Source organism: Ovis aries, chromosome 1 (genome assembly GCF_016772045.2).
Source record: "Ovis aries strain OAR_USU_Benz2616 breed Rambouillet chromosome 1, ARS-UI_Ramb_v3.0, whole genome shotgun sequence".
Lineage (NCBI taxonomy): Eukaryota > Metazoa > Chordata > Mammalia > Artiodactyla > Bovidae > Ovis > Ovis aries.
Window position 1 is genome coordinate 31,386,905 of NC_056054.1, and position 16,089 is coordinate 31,402,993.

General features: G+C 45.6%; 1 protein-coding gene across 8 annotated transcripts in view; it reads right to left on the bottom strand.

The window, feature by feature from the left end:
• Window positions 1-15,164, bottom strand: part of FYB2 (FYN binding protein 2) — a 132,451-nt gene extending 117,287 nt beyond the window's left edge. For all 8 annotated transcript variants that reach the window (XM_060409649.1, XM_060409627.1, XM_060409638.1 and 5 more), the window contains exon 1: window positions 14,894-15,164. In XM_060409649.1, coding sequence (XP_060265632.1) covers window positions 14,894-15,136 — 243 coding nt within the window. In that variant the 5' untranslated portion in view covers window positions 15,137-15,164. The remainder of the gene's footprint in view (window positions 1-14,893) is intronic.
• Between the last annotated feature and the right edge of the window lie 925 nt (window positions 15,165-16,089).

The following is a 16,089-nucleotide window of genomic DNA, read 5'->3' on the forward strand; positions in this document are numbered from 1 at the left end:
TTGACAAAGCTATCTCAGTTCTCTGTTCCCTATTTCTGGATGAGTAAGTTGAAGATACATATCATAGAACTGCCATGGACATCAAGACTGGCCCAGGGCCTGACGCAAAGGAGGCCTTCAGTAATGATATTGTGATGAGAAGGGTTGTGATGTGAATAAAGAGAATGATGATGATGATGAGAAGGAGGAAGAGGATACTGATGTTGACGACTATGATTATTGTGGTGATTTTTACGATGAAATGAATGTCTGTGGCAAAAGGCACATGCTTAAGAAATATGTACAGAATTAATCAGCCTACTGGTTTCAGATGAAAAATTGCATTATTTCTGATAGGTGGTATTCTAATTTCCAGTGCTTCCATTTTGACCTTCCTCTTCTTCTGCATTCACTGACCTGAAGTGTCCATGGATTTTACCCCTTGGTTCTAGTTCTCCTCATTCTGTGAAATCTCCATGTGTGTGTGTGCTAAGTCACTTCAGTTGTATCCAACTCTTTGCAACCCTATGGACCACAGCCCTCCAGGCTGCTCTGTCCACAGGATTCTTCAATCTCCTTATCCCTCACAATTCTTCACCTGTGCTCCAGCCCAGTCCACGAAACTAATTCAGAACAATGGACAACACAGGACTCACCCTTCAAGCATTGTTTGGCTTTTCTTATGCTCAATCCACATTTGCACTCTGTCCTGAAGGTTTCTCCAGTAAGTAAGTGTGTGCTCAGTCCTGTCCATCTCTCTGCAACTCCATGGACTGTAGCCTGCCAGGCTCCTCTGTCCCCCCATGGGATTTTCTAGGCACTGGAGAATACTGGAGTGTGTTGCCATGCCCTCCTCCAGGGGATCTTCCCGACCCAGGGATGGAATCTGCATTTCTCAAGTCTCTTGCATTGGCAGACAGGTTCTTCACCACTAGTGCTACTTGGCAAGGAAAAAAATGACCAGGCAACTAGGTGGAGATGGCCTTGTACTGATCTCATGATTCAGACTGTCACTTAGCTCAGGGATACGGTCTTGAGAGGCAGAATGACTGCAAGGCAGAATGATGGGAATGTAGCACTTAATGGAACATTAACTGAGATTTTCCTCTGGATTATTGACAAGAGAACATAATAAGGTTTCAATAACAAATGATGCAGGCAAACAAAAAATAATCATTGACAATTGCTTAACTTCCAGAGAAGAAATATGATAAATAGAAGAGAAGTGGTCTAGCTGATTTTTAAGGTGTAATACCCTGGGTCCTTATGAAGAATGTGTGAGCTTTTGACTTGTTGAAGTCAAACTGAATAGAAAAATAATATCTGAATCAGCCCAGGATTGAATATGTCACTCTGTGATTTTTGAGAAGCCCCTTAATTTCTCAGAGTTTCAATTTGTTCATCTACAGAATGAGACCCTTGATTTTGAAAGTCTCTTGTAAGGGTTAGACATCCCTGATTCTAACATTTCATGCTGATCACCCAGTAAGCAGTTAATAAATTTATATTGACTAAAGGAATATGCATACGTGAACTTTGTTAATCATAACCTTATTCAACCATATAGAAACTTTCTCACAAGTACTTATCATGGCTTGAGGAAGTTAGTTATTCGATATACTTATTGTATGAGTATATACATATATATTGAATAAGTATGTTATTGAATATAATTATATAATAATAATTCAATTATTATTCAATAACTTATATTGAATAAGTTAGTTATTCACTATACTTATTGACCAATTAAAGATATAAAATCACATCCTTTTTGGGTGATACTTAAAATATAAATAATTCTATTTATCCTATCTACCCTGTGAAGTTCTTATAAATATCATATAAAATGAATTATAAGGACACTTTGAATAAAGCAAAAAATAAATGCAATGCAACACAGATTTAAGACATTAAATATATATAAATGCCATAGATCTGACACAAAAGGCTTTTCCACATAGAGAGAGCAGTCAGCCCTTGGAATGGGCTTACCAAAGAGAAGAAGCAATTAGCTTGGGATTCCAGTGTTCAACACAGCACCTGCCACATGGTGGATACTCAAAACTAGATACTAAATTAATGAACAGGTGAATAAACCTCATGGTGGGGGGCGGGGATGGGGTCAAAGGGGAGTGGCTTAAAGCAGGGCTCATTATGATGATTCCCTGAAGCCTTGAAACAAGCAGTTCTCTAGCCACACACCCACGGGGCCATAAGCACCTTGAGGAAGGGGAGAAGGACTCAGTTATTTCAGCACTGCTCTATTCTTCCTGCCGCCCACCCCCACCCTACTCTTCACCCAGTATTTATCCAGGGCTGTGCGGAGGACGCAGTCTTCAACAGAGGCACACAGATCCCCATCTTTTCCTTTGCCTCATGTCTCTCTGTTCCCGAATATGCCACTTTTCTGCCTCCATTCCTTCATATATGCTATTCCCCATGCCTGGAATTGGGCTTCCCAGTGGTCGAGATTCCACCTGCCAACGCAGGAGATGTGGGTTCAATCAATGGGTCGGAAGATCCCCTGGAGTAGGAAATTGCAACCCACTCTAATATTCTTGCCTGGAAAATTCTCTGGATAGAGGAGCCTGGTGGCCTATAGTCCATGGGGTTACACAGTCAGACACGACTGGGCACGCACACGTGCCTGGAATGCCTTTCCCTCTCCCATATCCCACTGCCAGGTAAATGCTTTTCATCTTTTAAAACCCAAATCAGAAGTTACCTCCCTTGGGAGAGGCTTTCCTGCCTCATTCAAGTGGAGTTAAAAGATTCTCTCTCTTTCCCCTTAGTTATTTGAACATAATGTCATTATTCATATTATAACTGTCACACTGTATTAAAAACATGCTATTTTTATAGATCTCTACTAAACTCAGAGCAATTTGAAGAAGGTCTAAATTGTGTTTGAGTTTTTGGTCCCTCTGGTTTCCCTCATAGCTCAGTTGGTAAAGAATCCGCCTGCAGTGCAGCAGACCCTGGTTCGATTCCTGGGTCGGGAAGATCCACTGGAGAAGGGATAGGCTACCCACTCCAGTGTTCTTGGGCTTCCCTGGTGGCTCAGCTGGTAAAGAATCTGCCTGCAATGTGGGAGACCTGGGTTCGACCCTTGGGTTGGGAAGACCCCCCTAGAGAAGGGAAAGGCTACCCACTCCAGTATTTTGGCCTTGAGAATTCCATGGACTGTATAGTCCTTGGGCTCACAAAGAGTCGTATACAACTGAGCAACTTTCTTTTTGGTCTCTCAGTACCTTGTCTGTTAAATTAAAGATCTCTGAGGTCAGATGGATTCAATGCTGGGATCAGCTTAACAGTTTTGTAGTTTTGGGGGCTAGTCATTTACACTCACTGAAGCCCACTCTCACCAACTGAAGACAGAAACAGTAATGGTACTCATCTTTGCCAGACTGCTGTGCAGATTAGACTATATTATGCAAAGGGCCGGCTTCCCTGGTGCCTCAGACAGTAAAGAATCCACCTACAATGTAGGAGAGCTGGATTCAGTTCTGGGGATGGGAAGATCCCCTGGAGAAGGGCATGGCAGCCCACTCCAGTATTCTAACCTGAACAACCCCACAGACAGAGGAGCAGGGCAGGCTCAGTCCATAGCGCTGCAAAGAGCTGGACACGCCTAAAGTGACTTAGCACAGCACGTTCAAAGGAAGAGCTAGACACAGCGTGGCTGTGTCAGTCACTCAGTCATGTTCATGCTTATCTCCCAAAATGTTATCAACTGGAAACTCACATACATGCTCTGAAATAAGACATGTGGGGTATACAGTATTTAGGATGGACGAGGTTTTATTGTAACCAAGCAACTCCTCAATCTCAGTGGCTTAACCTAAAGGTCAGGGTGGGTGGGTCGATCTCTCACTCATACATACACATATACACACACACTATACGTCCACATGAGCTGGTAATACCCACTGAGGGACCCACCACTGGTGACGTCACCCTCTCAACACATGACTTGGAAGTCAGAGAGCCAGAATCTGCACCAAATGTTTGACTTGAAGCTGTTAGATGCTCAGTATTGACTACAATCCTATATTTGGAATTCATTAGCCAGAGAAGCATAAAGAAATGCATAAGGCATATGCAAAAGCATAAAGATACGTAAACAACATTAAGTTGCTTCAGATTCTACTTGGGGCAAAACAGTGGGTTTACCAATAAAGAAGAAGAAAAACATCACTAATCCTCTTAACCTCCCCCACGAACCAGAAATTCTTCACATGTCTCAAAGTGGTAACTGAAGATTGATTCCACCCATCATTTTGCAGATGAAGATACTGAAGACTTGTCCAAAGTCACATAGATTTCCTCCCAAGGCCAAGCTGTTTCTCAAAACAACATGTTTCCTAACATTTTGAGTGGGAGAACTGAAGCAGAGAAAGACATTTCATGTACGTCTGTGGATCATTTTCATAAGATATAGAAAGAAAAAGAAAGTGACGTCATTCAGTCATGTCCGACTCTGCAACTCCATGGACTGTAGCCTACCAGGCTCCTCCCTCCATGGGATTTTCTAGGCAAGAATACTGGAGTGGGTTGCCATTTCCTTCTCCAGGGGATCTTCCCGACCCAGGGATCAAACCCAAATCTCCCACATTGCCGGCAGACGCTTTACCGTCTGAGCCAGCAGGGAGCCCAAACTGAGTGGAGGATGCGATATGTTCAGACAGTATTCCAACTGTTCAGATTGAAGAAAAACAGGTCCATGGAGTTAAAGTCCCAAGGAGCAGAGCTTAACTTTGAGCCTCTGGAACCCTGCCCAGGTTCCTAACCTATACTATACCACCTCCTCTGGGAGGATACAGCCCTCTCTTCATCAGTGCTGGTGGCATGGAAAGGCAATAATGGAATTCCTTATCCTTTACAGTCTCCAGTTTCACACTGCATTCCTGGATTGGAGGGAAACACAGGAAATGTTCCCAACAGTCTAAAAGTTGAATATTCTCTCCCAAGTCAAACTTGTGAAGCCAAAAGTCGATATAAATTTGTCTTTGGCACTAGTAAAGATGTGGGAGATTTATGCCCCATGAAGCAAAGATGAATGCCTTCACCAGTTGATATTTTAAGGAGTTAACTGGAAAGCACTCAGAACAACATATTCAGAAACAACTTTTCAAATGAAGGGTGTAGCCAGGATCTATTTTTCTGCTAGGAGATTTCTTACTGGTTTTCATTGTGAATGCATGCTATGAAGCGATGTCTTGCCTGAAAGAGAGGCGTGAGGAATGGTAAGAATGTTTCGACGATGCCATTTCCCCTAGGGGTTGTATACTGCCAAAAACGCTTTCATTTTTCTAAGCAGAGAATGTGGCTAGTTGTGTCCTAGCGTTTCCTGGTGTTGGTATTGGGATGCCTCCCCATTTTCAGTCAGCTCTGTCCTTTTCACACCCTGACACCACTATTCTATAGACTTTCTGGGAGAGACAAACTCTTACAGAATGTGTTCTTCAAAGCTTCGGCTTCTGGGTTTGACTCCCGGTGCCACAACTGGCTGTGTGACTTTCAGCAAACTGTCCACCCTCTCTGCGTCTCTCATAATACTGGAGACATCCAGGGCGTGCCTACCTGCCTAATGACAGTGCCTGCCCTAGAGTGGCTGAGAGGTAGTACATAACGAGCCCCAAGAGTCATGGCTGATGTATCTAAGTGTCAGCGTTAGCCACTATGGCTAATCATGACAAGCGTGAAACCACGTAACCCCAGAGAACTTCTGTTTTCTCATCTGTAAAATGGGGATAATATTTCTCACAGATGATTTGTGAGGTTTGAACAAAACAATGCGTCTAGATGCAAGGGGTGGCACGGAGTGAGTGCTCCACCAGTATTATCTTTCTTGTTTCCTGAAATATAGGTCAACAAAACAGTCACTAAGCAAGGGATGGGAGTGGGCATTAAGAGGGAATTAAGAGCTCAGAGCTGGTTAGCACAGAACTGGTAATTCCTTTGTTTCTGAGAACTATAGATCCAGACATTAGGGTCCTTGTCCATGACATGTACACCAGAATGAAGCAGAAATATCTTAAGTTCTTCCTAGGGTCTCCACCACCCAGCTTAAAAGTGAATAGCAGGTTAGACCAAGAGTACATGGATGTTGGGCTTCCCTGGTGACTTAGATGGTAAAGAATCTGCTTGCAATGTGGGAGACCCAGATTTGATCCCTGGGTTGGGAAGATCCCCTGGAGTAGCAAATGGCAACCCACTCCAGTATTTCTACCTGGAGAATTCTGTGGACGGAGGAACCTGGTGGGCTATAGTCCATGGGATCACAAAGAGTTGGGCATGACTGAGCAGCTAACACTTTCACTTTTCACATGGATATATTTGATGCTTTTTTTAATATGTCATCTCATTCATTTAATCCTGTTTAATAAGTGAGGATGGTGACTGCAGCCATGAAATTAAAAGATGCTTGCTCCTTGGAAGAAAAGTTATGACCAACCTAGACAGAATATTTAAAAGCGGAGACATTACTTTGCCAACAAAGGTCCGTCTAGTCAAAGATATGGTTCTTCCAGTACCATGTATGGATGTGAAAGTTGGACTGTGAAGAAAGCTGAGTGCCAAAGAATTGATGCTTTTGAACTGTGTTGTTGAAGAAGACTCTTGAGAGTCCCTTGGACTGCAAGGAGATCCAACCAGTCCATCCTGAAGGAGATCAGTCCTGAATATTCGTTGGAAGGACTGAGGCTGAAACTGAAACTCCAGTACTTCGGCCACCTGACAGAAAGAGCTGACTCATTGGAAAAGACCCTGATGCTGGGAATGATTGAAAGTGGGAGGAGAAGGGGATGACAGAGAATGAGATGGTTGGATGGCATCACTGACTCAGTGGACATGAGTTTGAGTAAACTACGGGAGTTGGTGATGAACAGGGAGGCCTGGTGTGCTGCAGTCCATGGGGTCACAAAGAGTTGGACATGACTGAGTGTCTGAACTGAATAAAAATACATTTTTACAATTTTTTTAAAAATAAAAACTGGGGGCCCTTCCCCATCCCCCTGGGTAGACCACAGCCTCAATGCACACAGGCAGGAGTGGCAGAGACTAAATTCAGATCATGATCTTCAGACTCCCAATTCAATGCCCTTTCCTGGGTACCACAGTTTGGGGGAATGTCCCTAGGCATGTACACAGTAACAGCATTGGGTAAAAAATAAAACACAGGAGACTCTGGGGTGATATTTTTAAGGATGCTGAAGATGGACCTCTGTCCTGATCCTTTAAGTGCTTAAGGGTTTGTTCTTGTATATCAACTTCAAATTGTTAAACATTGTTCCCAAGTACGATTTCCTTATTCCTACCAAAGATCACACACTGCTCTTTAAGGTAAGCTCTTGACTGGCTCACACAAAGTAGAGAGTGCTTTAAACTCTATTGTCTCCTCTGCTCAAATTTTGGAATGGGGAATTGTGATAATATCAACAATTCTGAATATTTTTATGGCATTCTATTATTTACAACAGTACTTTACAGACATTATCCTATATAATCCTCATGGCCAAAATATCAGATAGGTATTATTAGACATAGAGATAAGAACCCTGAGTCTCAGAGAAGTAGAGTGATTGGGATGATAGACCTAGACTCGAATTCAGGTGTACTTTTTTCTTTATTGATTTACAGAATTTTGTTGGTTTCTGCTAAACATCAACATGAATTGGTCAGTGTTCTGTTCTAAAAATTTTGAAATATCTCTGTCCAAAAAACCATTCAATATGACCATACTTGAACCAAACCAAAGGTCAAGATGACTCTGAGTCAAATATATCCGAGTGTGAATCTTGAGTCTGCCTTATATGTAAAACAGAGAAGATGAAAACAGTAAGAGTGAACAATAAGAAATAAAAACTTGTTCCAATATTATAACCCAAAAGTGCTGATTCTGGACTTCTCTGGTGGTGCAGTGGATAACAATCTGCCTGCCAATGCAGGGGATGGGTTCAATTCCTGGTCTGAGAAGACTCCACATGCCTCCAAGCAACTGAGGCTGTATACAATTACTGAGCCCCTGTGCCACAGATCACTGAAGGCCGTGCACTCGAAAGCCCATGCCCCACAGATCACTGAAGGCCGTGCACTCTAGAGCCCATGCCCCACAGCAAGAGAAGCTACCGCAAGGAGAAGCCCGTTTACCACGACAAAGAGTAGCCCCTGCTCGCTGCACCTAGAGAAAACCTGAGCACAGTAGTGAAGATCTAGCAATTAAAAAAAATAATTAAAAACAAACAAAAATTGCTTATTCTTTCTGAATCACATCATTTAACTTACCTGTATTTAGTATGTCCTAACAAAATATGAGTATTGGTTTTGAAAAATCACCCCAAGACTTGGGTATTTTAGAGTTTTACAGATGAGAAAAACCAAACCCAGGGCTCAGTGATCAGGAAGGAATACTAACCACAATCCTGAGATCATTTCACTCCATTTCCCAAGCCAGGTGCTGATAAATACCTCTCAGATTTCTTCTTTGAAGAGCTAAGCACAGCTGTCTTTTTTGATCATCAGAACAACATGGCCCCAAATCCTTCCCAGGTTGATGGGGGCAGGGCACTGTATTGAGCATTCAAGTGAACTCTCTTTAACTTCCCTGACAGGTCCATGTAAGAGCTTGCTAGGCCTGCTCTGAAAAGGTACCCCTGACTGTGTCACTCAAACAACAGAAATGTGTTGCCCCATGGTTCTGGAGGCTGAAAGTCAAAGATCAAGGGTCATTGGCTTGGTGCCTTCTGAGGGCCACGAGGGAAGGGTCTGTTCCCTTCTCCTCGGCCTGTGGATGGCCATCTCCATGTTCACAGGATGTTCTCACTTTATCTTCACACTGTCCTCCCTTTGTGTGTATCTCCATGTCCATCCCTCCTTTTCATAAGGACATCAGTCATATTGGATTAGACCTGCCGCAGTGACCTCACTTTATCTTGGTGACTTCTGCAAAGGCTCTGTCTCCAAATAAGGTCAACTTCCGACGCAGTAGGGGTTAAGATGTCAACATATGGGACTGGGGGAGGGGACAGATTTCAACTCACAATGGTCCATGTATTATTACTGGGAAGTGAAGTGAAAGTCACTAAGTTATGTCCAACTGTTTGAGACCCGGTGGAGTATACAGTCCACGTAATTCTCCAGGCCAGAATACTGGAGTGGGTAGCCTTTCCCTTCTCCAGGGGATCTTTCCAACCCAGGGATAAAACCCAGGTCTCCTGCATTGCAGGCAGATTCTTTTACTGTACCATATCACTATTTTAGCTTGTAGAATTACCTGCCCTGTGACCTCACTGAGCTGACCTAAGCTCTTTATATAAAACTCAGCTGACTGCTGAGAGGTAGATGCCATTCTCCCCTTTACAGATGGGGTAACTGGGCACAGAGAGATAGGTAACTTGCTCAAAGACAAACAGCTAGTAAATTGTGGAGCAAGAAACTGAAACCAGTTGGGCTGCCCTAGAGCCCGAGCTTTTAAGCCTCAGGCTGTGCTACCTTTGGGATCTCACAGTCCAGACCTGGGGCTGGTCAAAGGGCTGGGAACTTGCAAGCTGGAGAAAAACCAATCATGACCACCCAGGAGCAAGAGAAGGCTTCTCAGGAAGGTGACAGCTGAGCTGAGTATTAGTGAAGTGACAAGATTCTGGCGAGAGGATTGTGCATGGTGCAGAACAGGCTGGAGCATAAGGGATGCAGGACCAGGAGGCTGAAGTGGGAGTACCTTGACCTTGTCCAGAAGCCCCTGGGCTCTGCTGCACAGGCAATGGGGGACAATTTGAGGGGATCTGGCAGGGGTGTGACATGATCAAACTTGCCTGTTAGAACCACTTCTCCAGTGGAAGAGAAAGCTTGACTCAATGCCAAGGTAACTGGGTAACTCCAGGGTACAAGCTGCTGGTTAAGACTGAACATCAGCCCTGCAGCTACGCAGGTCACTTCATGTTTCATGATCAAGGACTAAGCAACACTGTTCAAGAGGCCTCTGCAGCACAGCTTCTCTGCAAAGATAGAAGGGAGGTGACCAGTCTTAAGGCCACCTCTTGGAATTCCCAAGAGGCTTCACCCAACCATCTGATCTGAATCCCTGTGCACTCCGCTTGTCCAAGGACAAGCTCATTAACAACAGACTGTCTTCTCAGTAATATCTTTCTCAGTGGGCCCATCCCTTTCCAGACGTTACCCTCCTCATGACCTATTTATTAAGAATCAGAATATTCAGGAGAAACCCCTGAAATCGTTCTTGAGGGCTTGCTAAGTGATCTCACTTAGCATTCAGAACCTGGGTTCTAGACAGAACTGTCAAAAATAAGCCCCCTATGACCTTAAGACAGTCCTATGATGTCAGAGCATGACAAGACTCCAGGGGTGTGTTTAGTCCCATCCTGGAGGTGCTGGCCCTCAGTGGCTCCCTTGGTCTCCAGCATGAAGCACATCTGTGTTCAAGGGCTTCAGTTTTTGTTCAGTCACTAAGTCATATCCGACTCCCATGGACTGCAGCACGCCAAGCTTCCCTGTTCTTCACTATCTCCCAGCATTTGCTCAGACTCACGTCCATTGAGCTGGTGATGCTATCCAGATACTGATGCTTTCAGTGTCTGGCTCTGATTTACTTATTGGGATTTGGCTCTTCCCTTGTGCCTCCCTCCCCTTTCCATCCTTCCTCTGACATGCATCTCAGATACCAGCTCCTCCAACAGACCCTGGATGGTCCCACTTAGAGTTAGGTCCCCATTCTTGGTGCTCCTGGTAAAATCCGAGCCTTTCTTCATTATCCTACTTTTCATTAATACTACAATTGTCTGTGTTCTTGACACTCTCCCCTGCCAAACTGAGCACATAAAGGACATGTATGACAGACCCCCTCTCAGAAACTCTAAGCTAGGCCCTGACTCAGAGAAGATGTTTGGTGATTTTCTGCTGAACAATGCAAGAGGAGAGCCTAATGATCTGATGATGCTAGAGTTTACTCTCAAAAAATGACAAGATCATTTAAGAGCATCCATTATGTGTGAGGCACAGCTGAGAAGCAGTCACAAAATGTGTGACCTTTCCCTCCTGGGTTCCAAGTTTCCCAGCTCTGAAACGGGAGTCCTTAGACTGGCTGGTCTTTGATAAATCTCCCAACTCCTACATTTTATTATTCAATGGTTGGCCCAAATCACTTGGCTAGTAAGAGGCAGAAGCAAACATAAATACAGGTATTTGGACTCCAATGCCAATGCTCAGGAGAAGGCAATGGCACCCTACTCCAGTACTCTTGCCTGGAAAATCCCATGGACGGAGGAGCCTGGTAAACTGCAGTCCATGGGGTTGCTAAGAGTCGGACACGACTGAGCAACTTCACTTTCCCTATTCACTTTCATGCATTGGAGAAGGAAATGGCAGCCCACTCCAGAATTCTTGCCTGGAGAATCCCAGGGATGGTGGAGCCTGGCGGGCTGCCGTCTATGGGGTTGCACAGAGTTGGACACAGCTGAAGCAACTTAGCAGCAGCAGCAGCCAATGTTCATTCATCAAGAATTCAGGTACCACTTTCTAAGCTCCCCCACTGACAAGCAATCTCAGCTTAAAAATGCTAGGATTCTCTCTTGCCAAGACTGGGGAACTACTCAGCTGAGGGAAGGCACCAAGGTAGAACTTCATCAACCTCTGAACTATGTAACAAAATATATTTTTACAGAACTCCCTAGAGCCTTATGTCCATGGGGGAGAATGATACTTTTATAACTAAAACAATGAAAGAATTAATAGTTCCAGTATCTACTGTTGCAAAACAGACCACCTCACAACTGAGTGGCCTAAAACAATAACCATTTTTCCTTATCTCACAATTTAGCTGGGATAGGAATTTGAGCTAGGTTCAGTAGGGTGACCCTTTTGTTCCACAGGGTGGCAATAAAATTGCCCCAGTGGTATCTCACCAGTAAATGGGCTGGTCTGCAGAACCCTGGTTCTTTGTCATGCAGGAATGCTGGAAGGCTAGGTTTAGCAGGAACTGTCAACCAGAGCAGCTGGTTGACAGATGTCCCCATAGACCGCCTATACGGGGGTTAAGGGCTGCAAGAGTAAGGGTTCTCACAAACCAGGTAGAAGCTGCATAGTCCTTTACGACACAGCCTCTAAAGTCACATAATGTTACTTGTGTCACAGTCTATTGGCCAAACCAGTCATGATTCTGCCCAGATTCAAGGCAAGGGAACACAGACTCCACATCTTGATGGGAGGAATGTCAGAGAATGTGTAGCCAAGTTTGAAAACCACCACAGTAACATATACTAAATGCTGCTATGCACTCAGCATTATGCCAAGCAATGAAAATTTTTTATGTTAATCATATTCCTGCCTGGGCCTCCCCCTCAAACTCTAAACTCAATATCTGTCTACTCAGCCCCTCAACCTATAATTTACTATGTCTAAAACGGACCCCCTGGTCTTGCAAACCTGTTCCACCTTAAATCATCTCATTCAATGTCAACTACATTCTTCAAGGTGCTTAGGCTTCACACCCTGGTGTCACTTTCTTTCACATTTTTTGTTTCATCCTTCAGTTAATCTTGTTAAATCTACCTTTAATACATATCCAGAACCTAACCATTTCTAGTCACCTTTATTGCTAAGACGCTGGCCTGAGCCTCCATATTCTCTTGCTTGAATTCGGGCAAAAGCCTCCTAACTGGTCGACCAGCTTCTAATTCTGCTTCTTCTACCATCTAGTTTCTAAACAACAGCCGGGTGATCCTTTTAAAAAGCAAGTTGGATCATTCTCTTCTGCCATTCATTACACTCAGGTGCTCTCCATCTCACTTGGAGGAGCACCTGGAATTCCCACAATGGCCTCCAGCATCCTACGTGACCTGACCTCTACTTCTTCCCACTCTCTCCTTTGATCTCTCCATGCTGGGCATCTTACTGACTCCTTGAACATATCAGACAAGCTTCCGCCCCAGGGCCTTTTTGCACTTGTTTTTTTATCCCTCTGTAGAGTGCTCTTCCCTAAAAGATCCACGGCACCAAAGTCCTCACCTGCTTCAAGCTTCTGCTCAAATGGAACCTTGTATTGATGCCTTTCTTGAAACTATCCCATTTAAAATATCAGCCTCTCCTGCTCACTGCCTCAAAGTCCTTAAACTCTGCCTTCCTCTGTGGTTCTACATTGAACTCACTGCTATTTGACCTAATGTGTGTGTGTGTCTTCACCACTAGAACACAAGTTGTATGAAGGCAGGCATTTCTGGCTGGGTCACTGCTGCATCTGCAGCCCCTGAAAGGGGCCTAACAACACAAAGCAAGTGCTTCATTATGCATATGGACTGGGTAATTTGTTAGCTTTACAATAAACAAATCCTCCTTTTAAAATGAGAAATAACCCATATTTCTTTTTTGATCTTCCCCCCACCTCTTTCTCTGAGCAGAAAACATTACATAACCACATCAGCTTATCCCATAACTGCATTATCTTGTCCCATAAAAATGCCATGAGCTAACATGCCCTTTGGAACATTTTTCTCTCCAGTTACCTAACATTCCCGTTTTCCAGTTGTCATCCTTGCCGGCGGTGCCTGGCGTATAGTTGGCACTCAATATTTGTTACTGACAAATCACAGCCCATGCTTTGGCTCTGCTGCTTACCCGCTGTGTGATATTGAGTAACAAACAACATTCTGTTTCCTCCCTGTAAGAACTGGGGCAGAAAGCACTGACCTCAACCTCACTGTGTTGTTACCTACATACACTGAAACAATGGAAGCTAGTGCATACCCTGGCATATCCGAGAGGCCAAAATAGAAGTTTGTTTCTTTTTTCTCACAACCACACTGGATCTAGTCACCCTGACATTTTCCCATCAGTTAGGAGTTTCTCAGAAATTGCTAAAATTGTAGGATAGAGAGAGAATTCAGAGGGGAGACAGAAACCATACCAGCGTGCCTTTGTTCTCTCTTCCAAAACTCAGCTAGCTGGAATGGAGGGTCAGCCACAGAGAGACATGTGTCCACTGCCCTGGGACCAAGGGGAGCTTCTTCTGATCGGTGACCGCTAAAATGGGTCCTCCGTCCCCACTACAGCCAACCTCTGAGAAGGAAGTGGCTGATTCACAGAAGAAAATGACTTGACTCCAGGTGTATAATAAAGAAGACAATGAAGGTGAAACACATCATTGCCCTGCCCCCTTGTAGAGAAACTGACTTATTTTAGAGAGGCAGGGAGGCGGCGGCGAACTGGAAAAGCAAAGAGGAAAACATGGTCAGTCAGGTGAAAAAACTCTCCAGCTAGGCAAACAGGACGTGGTCATCCATCCAAGCAGAAGGGAAGTTCACCTGCTCGGTGCAGGGCCCTTCCCCAATTTTTTTTTTTTTTTTAACAAACACCTCCAATCATCTCACTAGTTATTCTAGTAGTAATCCTATTTTACAAGTGAAGAACAAGAGGCGAAGGAAAATGAACTTACTGGCCCCAGGCCATGCAGCTTCTAAGAAGCAGAGCCCGCAGGAAAACCACAAGCCACACAAGAGCCCCTGCAGCCTCCGACTAGGAAGCTCTCTTGAGAGGACTGGGGAAAGGACAGGCAGACAGAGAGCAGCACTCACTGACGCCTGGGCGGGGGTCGACGGGGGGTGGGGGGGGGCTGAGTCGGGGGAGGGGAGGTTAGAAGCCTAGCTCACAGCGCTGGAGGTATAGAGTCCCTCACACCACCCCTCCTGAGACCCTTGCCCTTCAGCCTCCAAGGTGGCACAGGACAGGTACACACACCCCTCTTCCGTCTCCCCACCCTACCCCCGCCAGGCCAGTGTGAGCTGGACGGCATGAAAGTTGACTCCTCTCCTGGAGGCGGGGTGCACGCAGCCTCTCCCCACGCTTTCTCCCGGAAGGAACTGGACGCACAAGAAAGCCCACGGCCAAACCCACCACGACTTACCGCTTCCATGACTTTCTTCCGAGATAGAGTCTGGAAGACGAAACCGGTTTCCCAGAGCTGGATCCTAAGGCCAAGGGTCTGTTCGGCTCTGCCTGCGCCTGCCAGGGAGCAGTCGCTTCCCCTGGCCGCCGCCGCGGAAACACCTGAGCCCAGGCTCCCCACCTGTCCCACCTGCGCGGCGGCTCCTCCCTCTGCTGGGGTTGGAGCGCTCTCGCCCGCGGCGGGGCGCGGGCCGGCCTCCATCCGCCGGGTTCGCAGGACCGGCACCTGCAGGGGGCGAGGGATCTTTCCGTCCAAAGATCCGCAGACTCTGGCGCTTCTCAGCCAGCGGCTCTGCCCGCTCTTCTCTCCCAGGCTGATCCGCCCGTCGCCGTGCAGGGAGTTCACGTTGTGCCCTCGTGGGAGTAGTTGGTGAACAAGGCGGCTGGCGGGGCTCCGGTTAGGGCAGAACGCTCAGGCCATACAATGTAATTTTTCTCGGTCACAGTTTCGGCCCCACTCCAGCCCTGAGAATGGGTGCTTTCCCTCTTGTTAACAACGGGGAAACCAAAGCCCAAAGGGGAGAGAACCTGCCCAAACTCACGGGGTATTTCAGGGAGCCAGAAAGAGAGCTGTTAGAGCGGGGCACCTGTTTTGGTCAGGCCCTATCTGAGCATGTGGATACATTCAGTTCAGTTCAGTCGCTCAGTCGTGTCACACTCTTTGCGACCCCATGAATCGCAGCACACCAGGCCTCCCTGTCCATCACCATCTCCCAGAGTTCACTCAGACTCACGTCCATCCAGTACATAATGCCATTCAGTCATCTCATCCTGGGTCCTCCTCCTGCCACCAATCCCTCCCAGCATCAGAGACTTTTCCAATGAGTCAACTCTTCGCATGAGGTGGCCAAAGTACTGGAGCTTCAGCTTTAGCATCATTCCTGCCAAAACAGTCCCAGGGATGATCTTCAGAATGGACTGGTTGGATCTCCTTGCAGTCCAAGGGACTCTCAAGAGTCTTCTCCAACACCACAGTTCAAAAGCATCAATTCTTCGGCGCTCAGCCTTCTTCACAGTCCAACTTTCACATCCATACATGACCACAGGAAAACCATAGCCTTGACTAGACAGACGTTAGTCGGCAAAGTAATGTCTCTGCTTTTGAATATACTATCTAGGTTGGTCATAACTTTTCTTCCAAGGAGTAAGCATCTT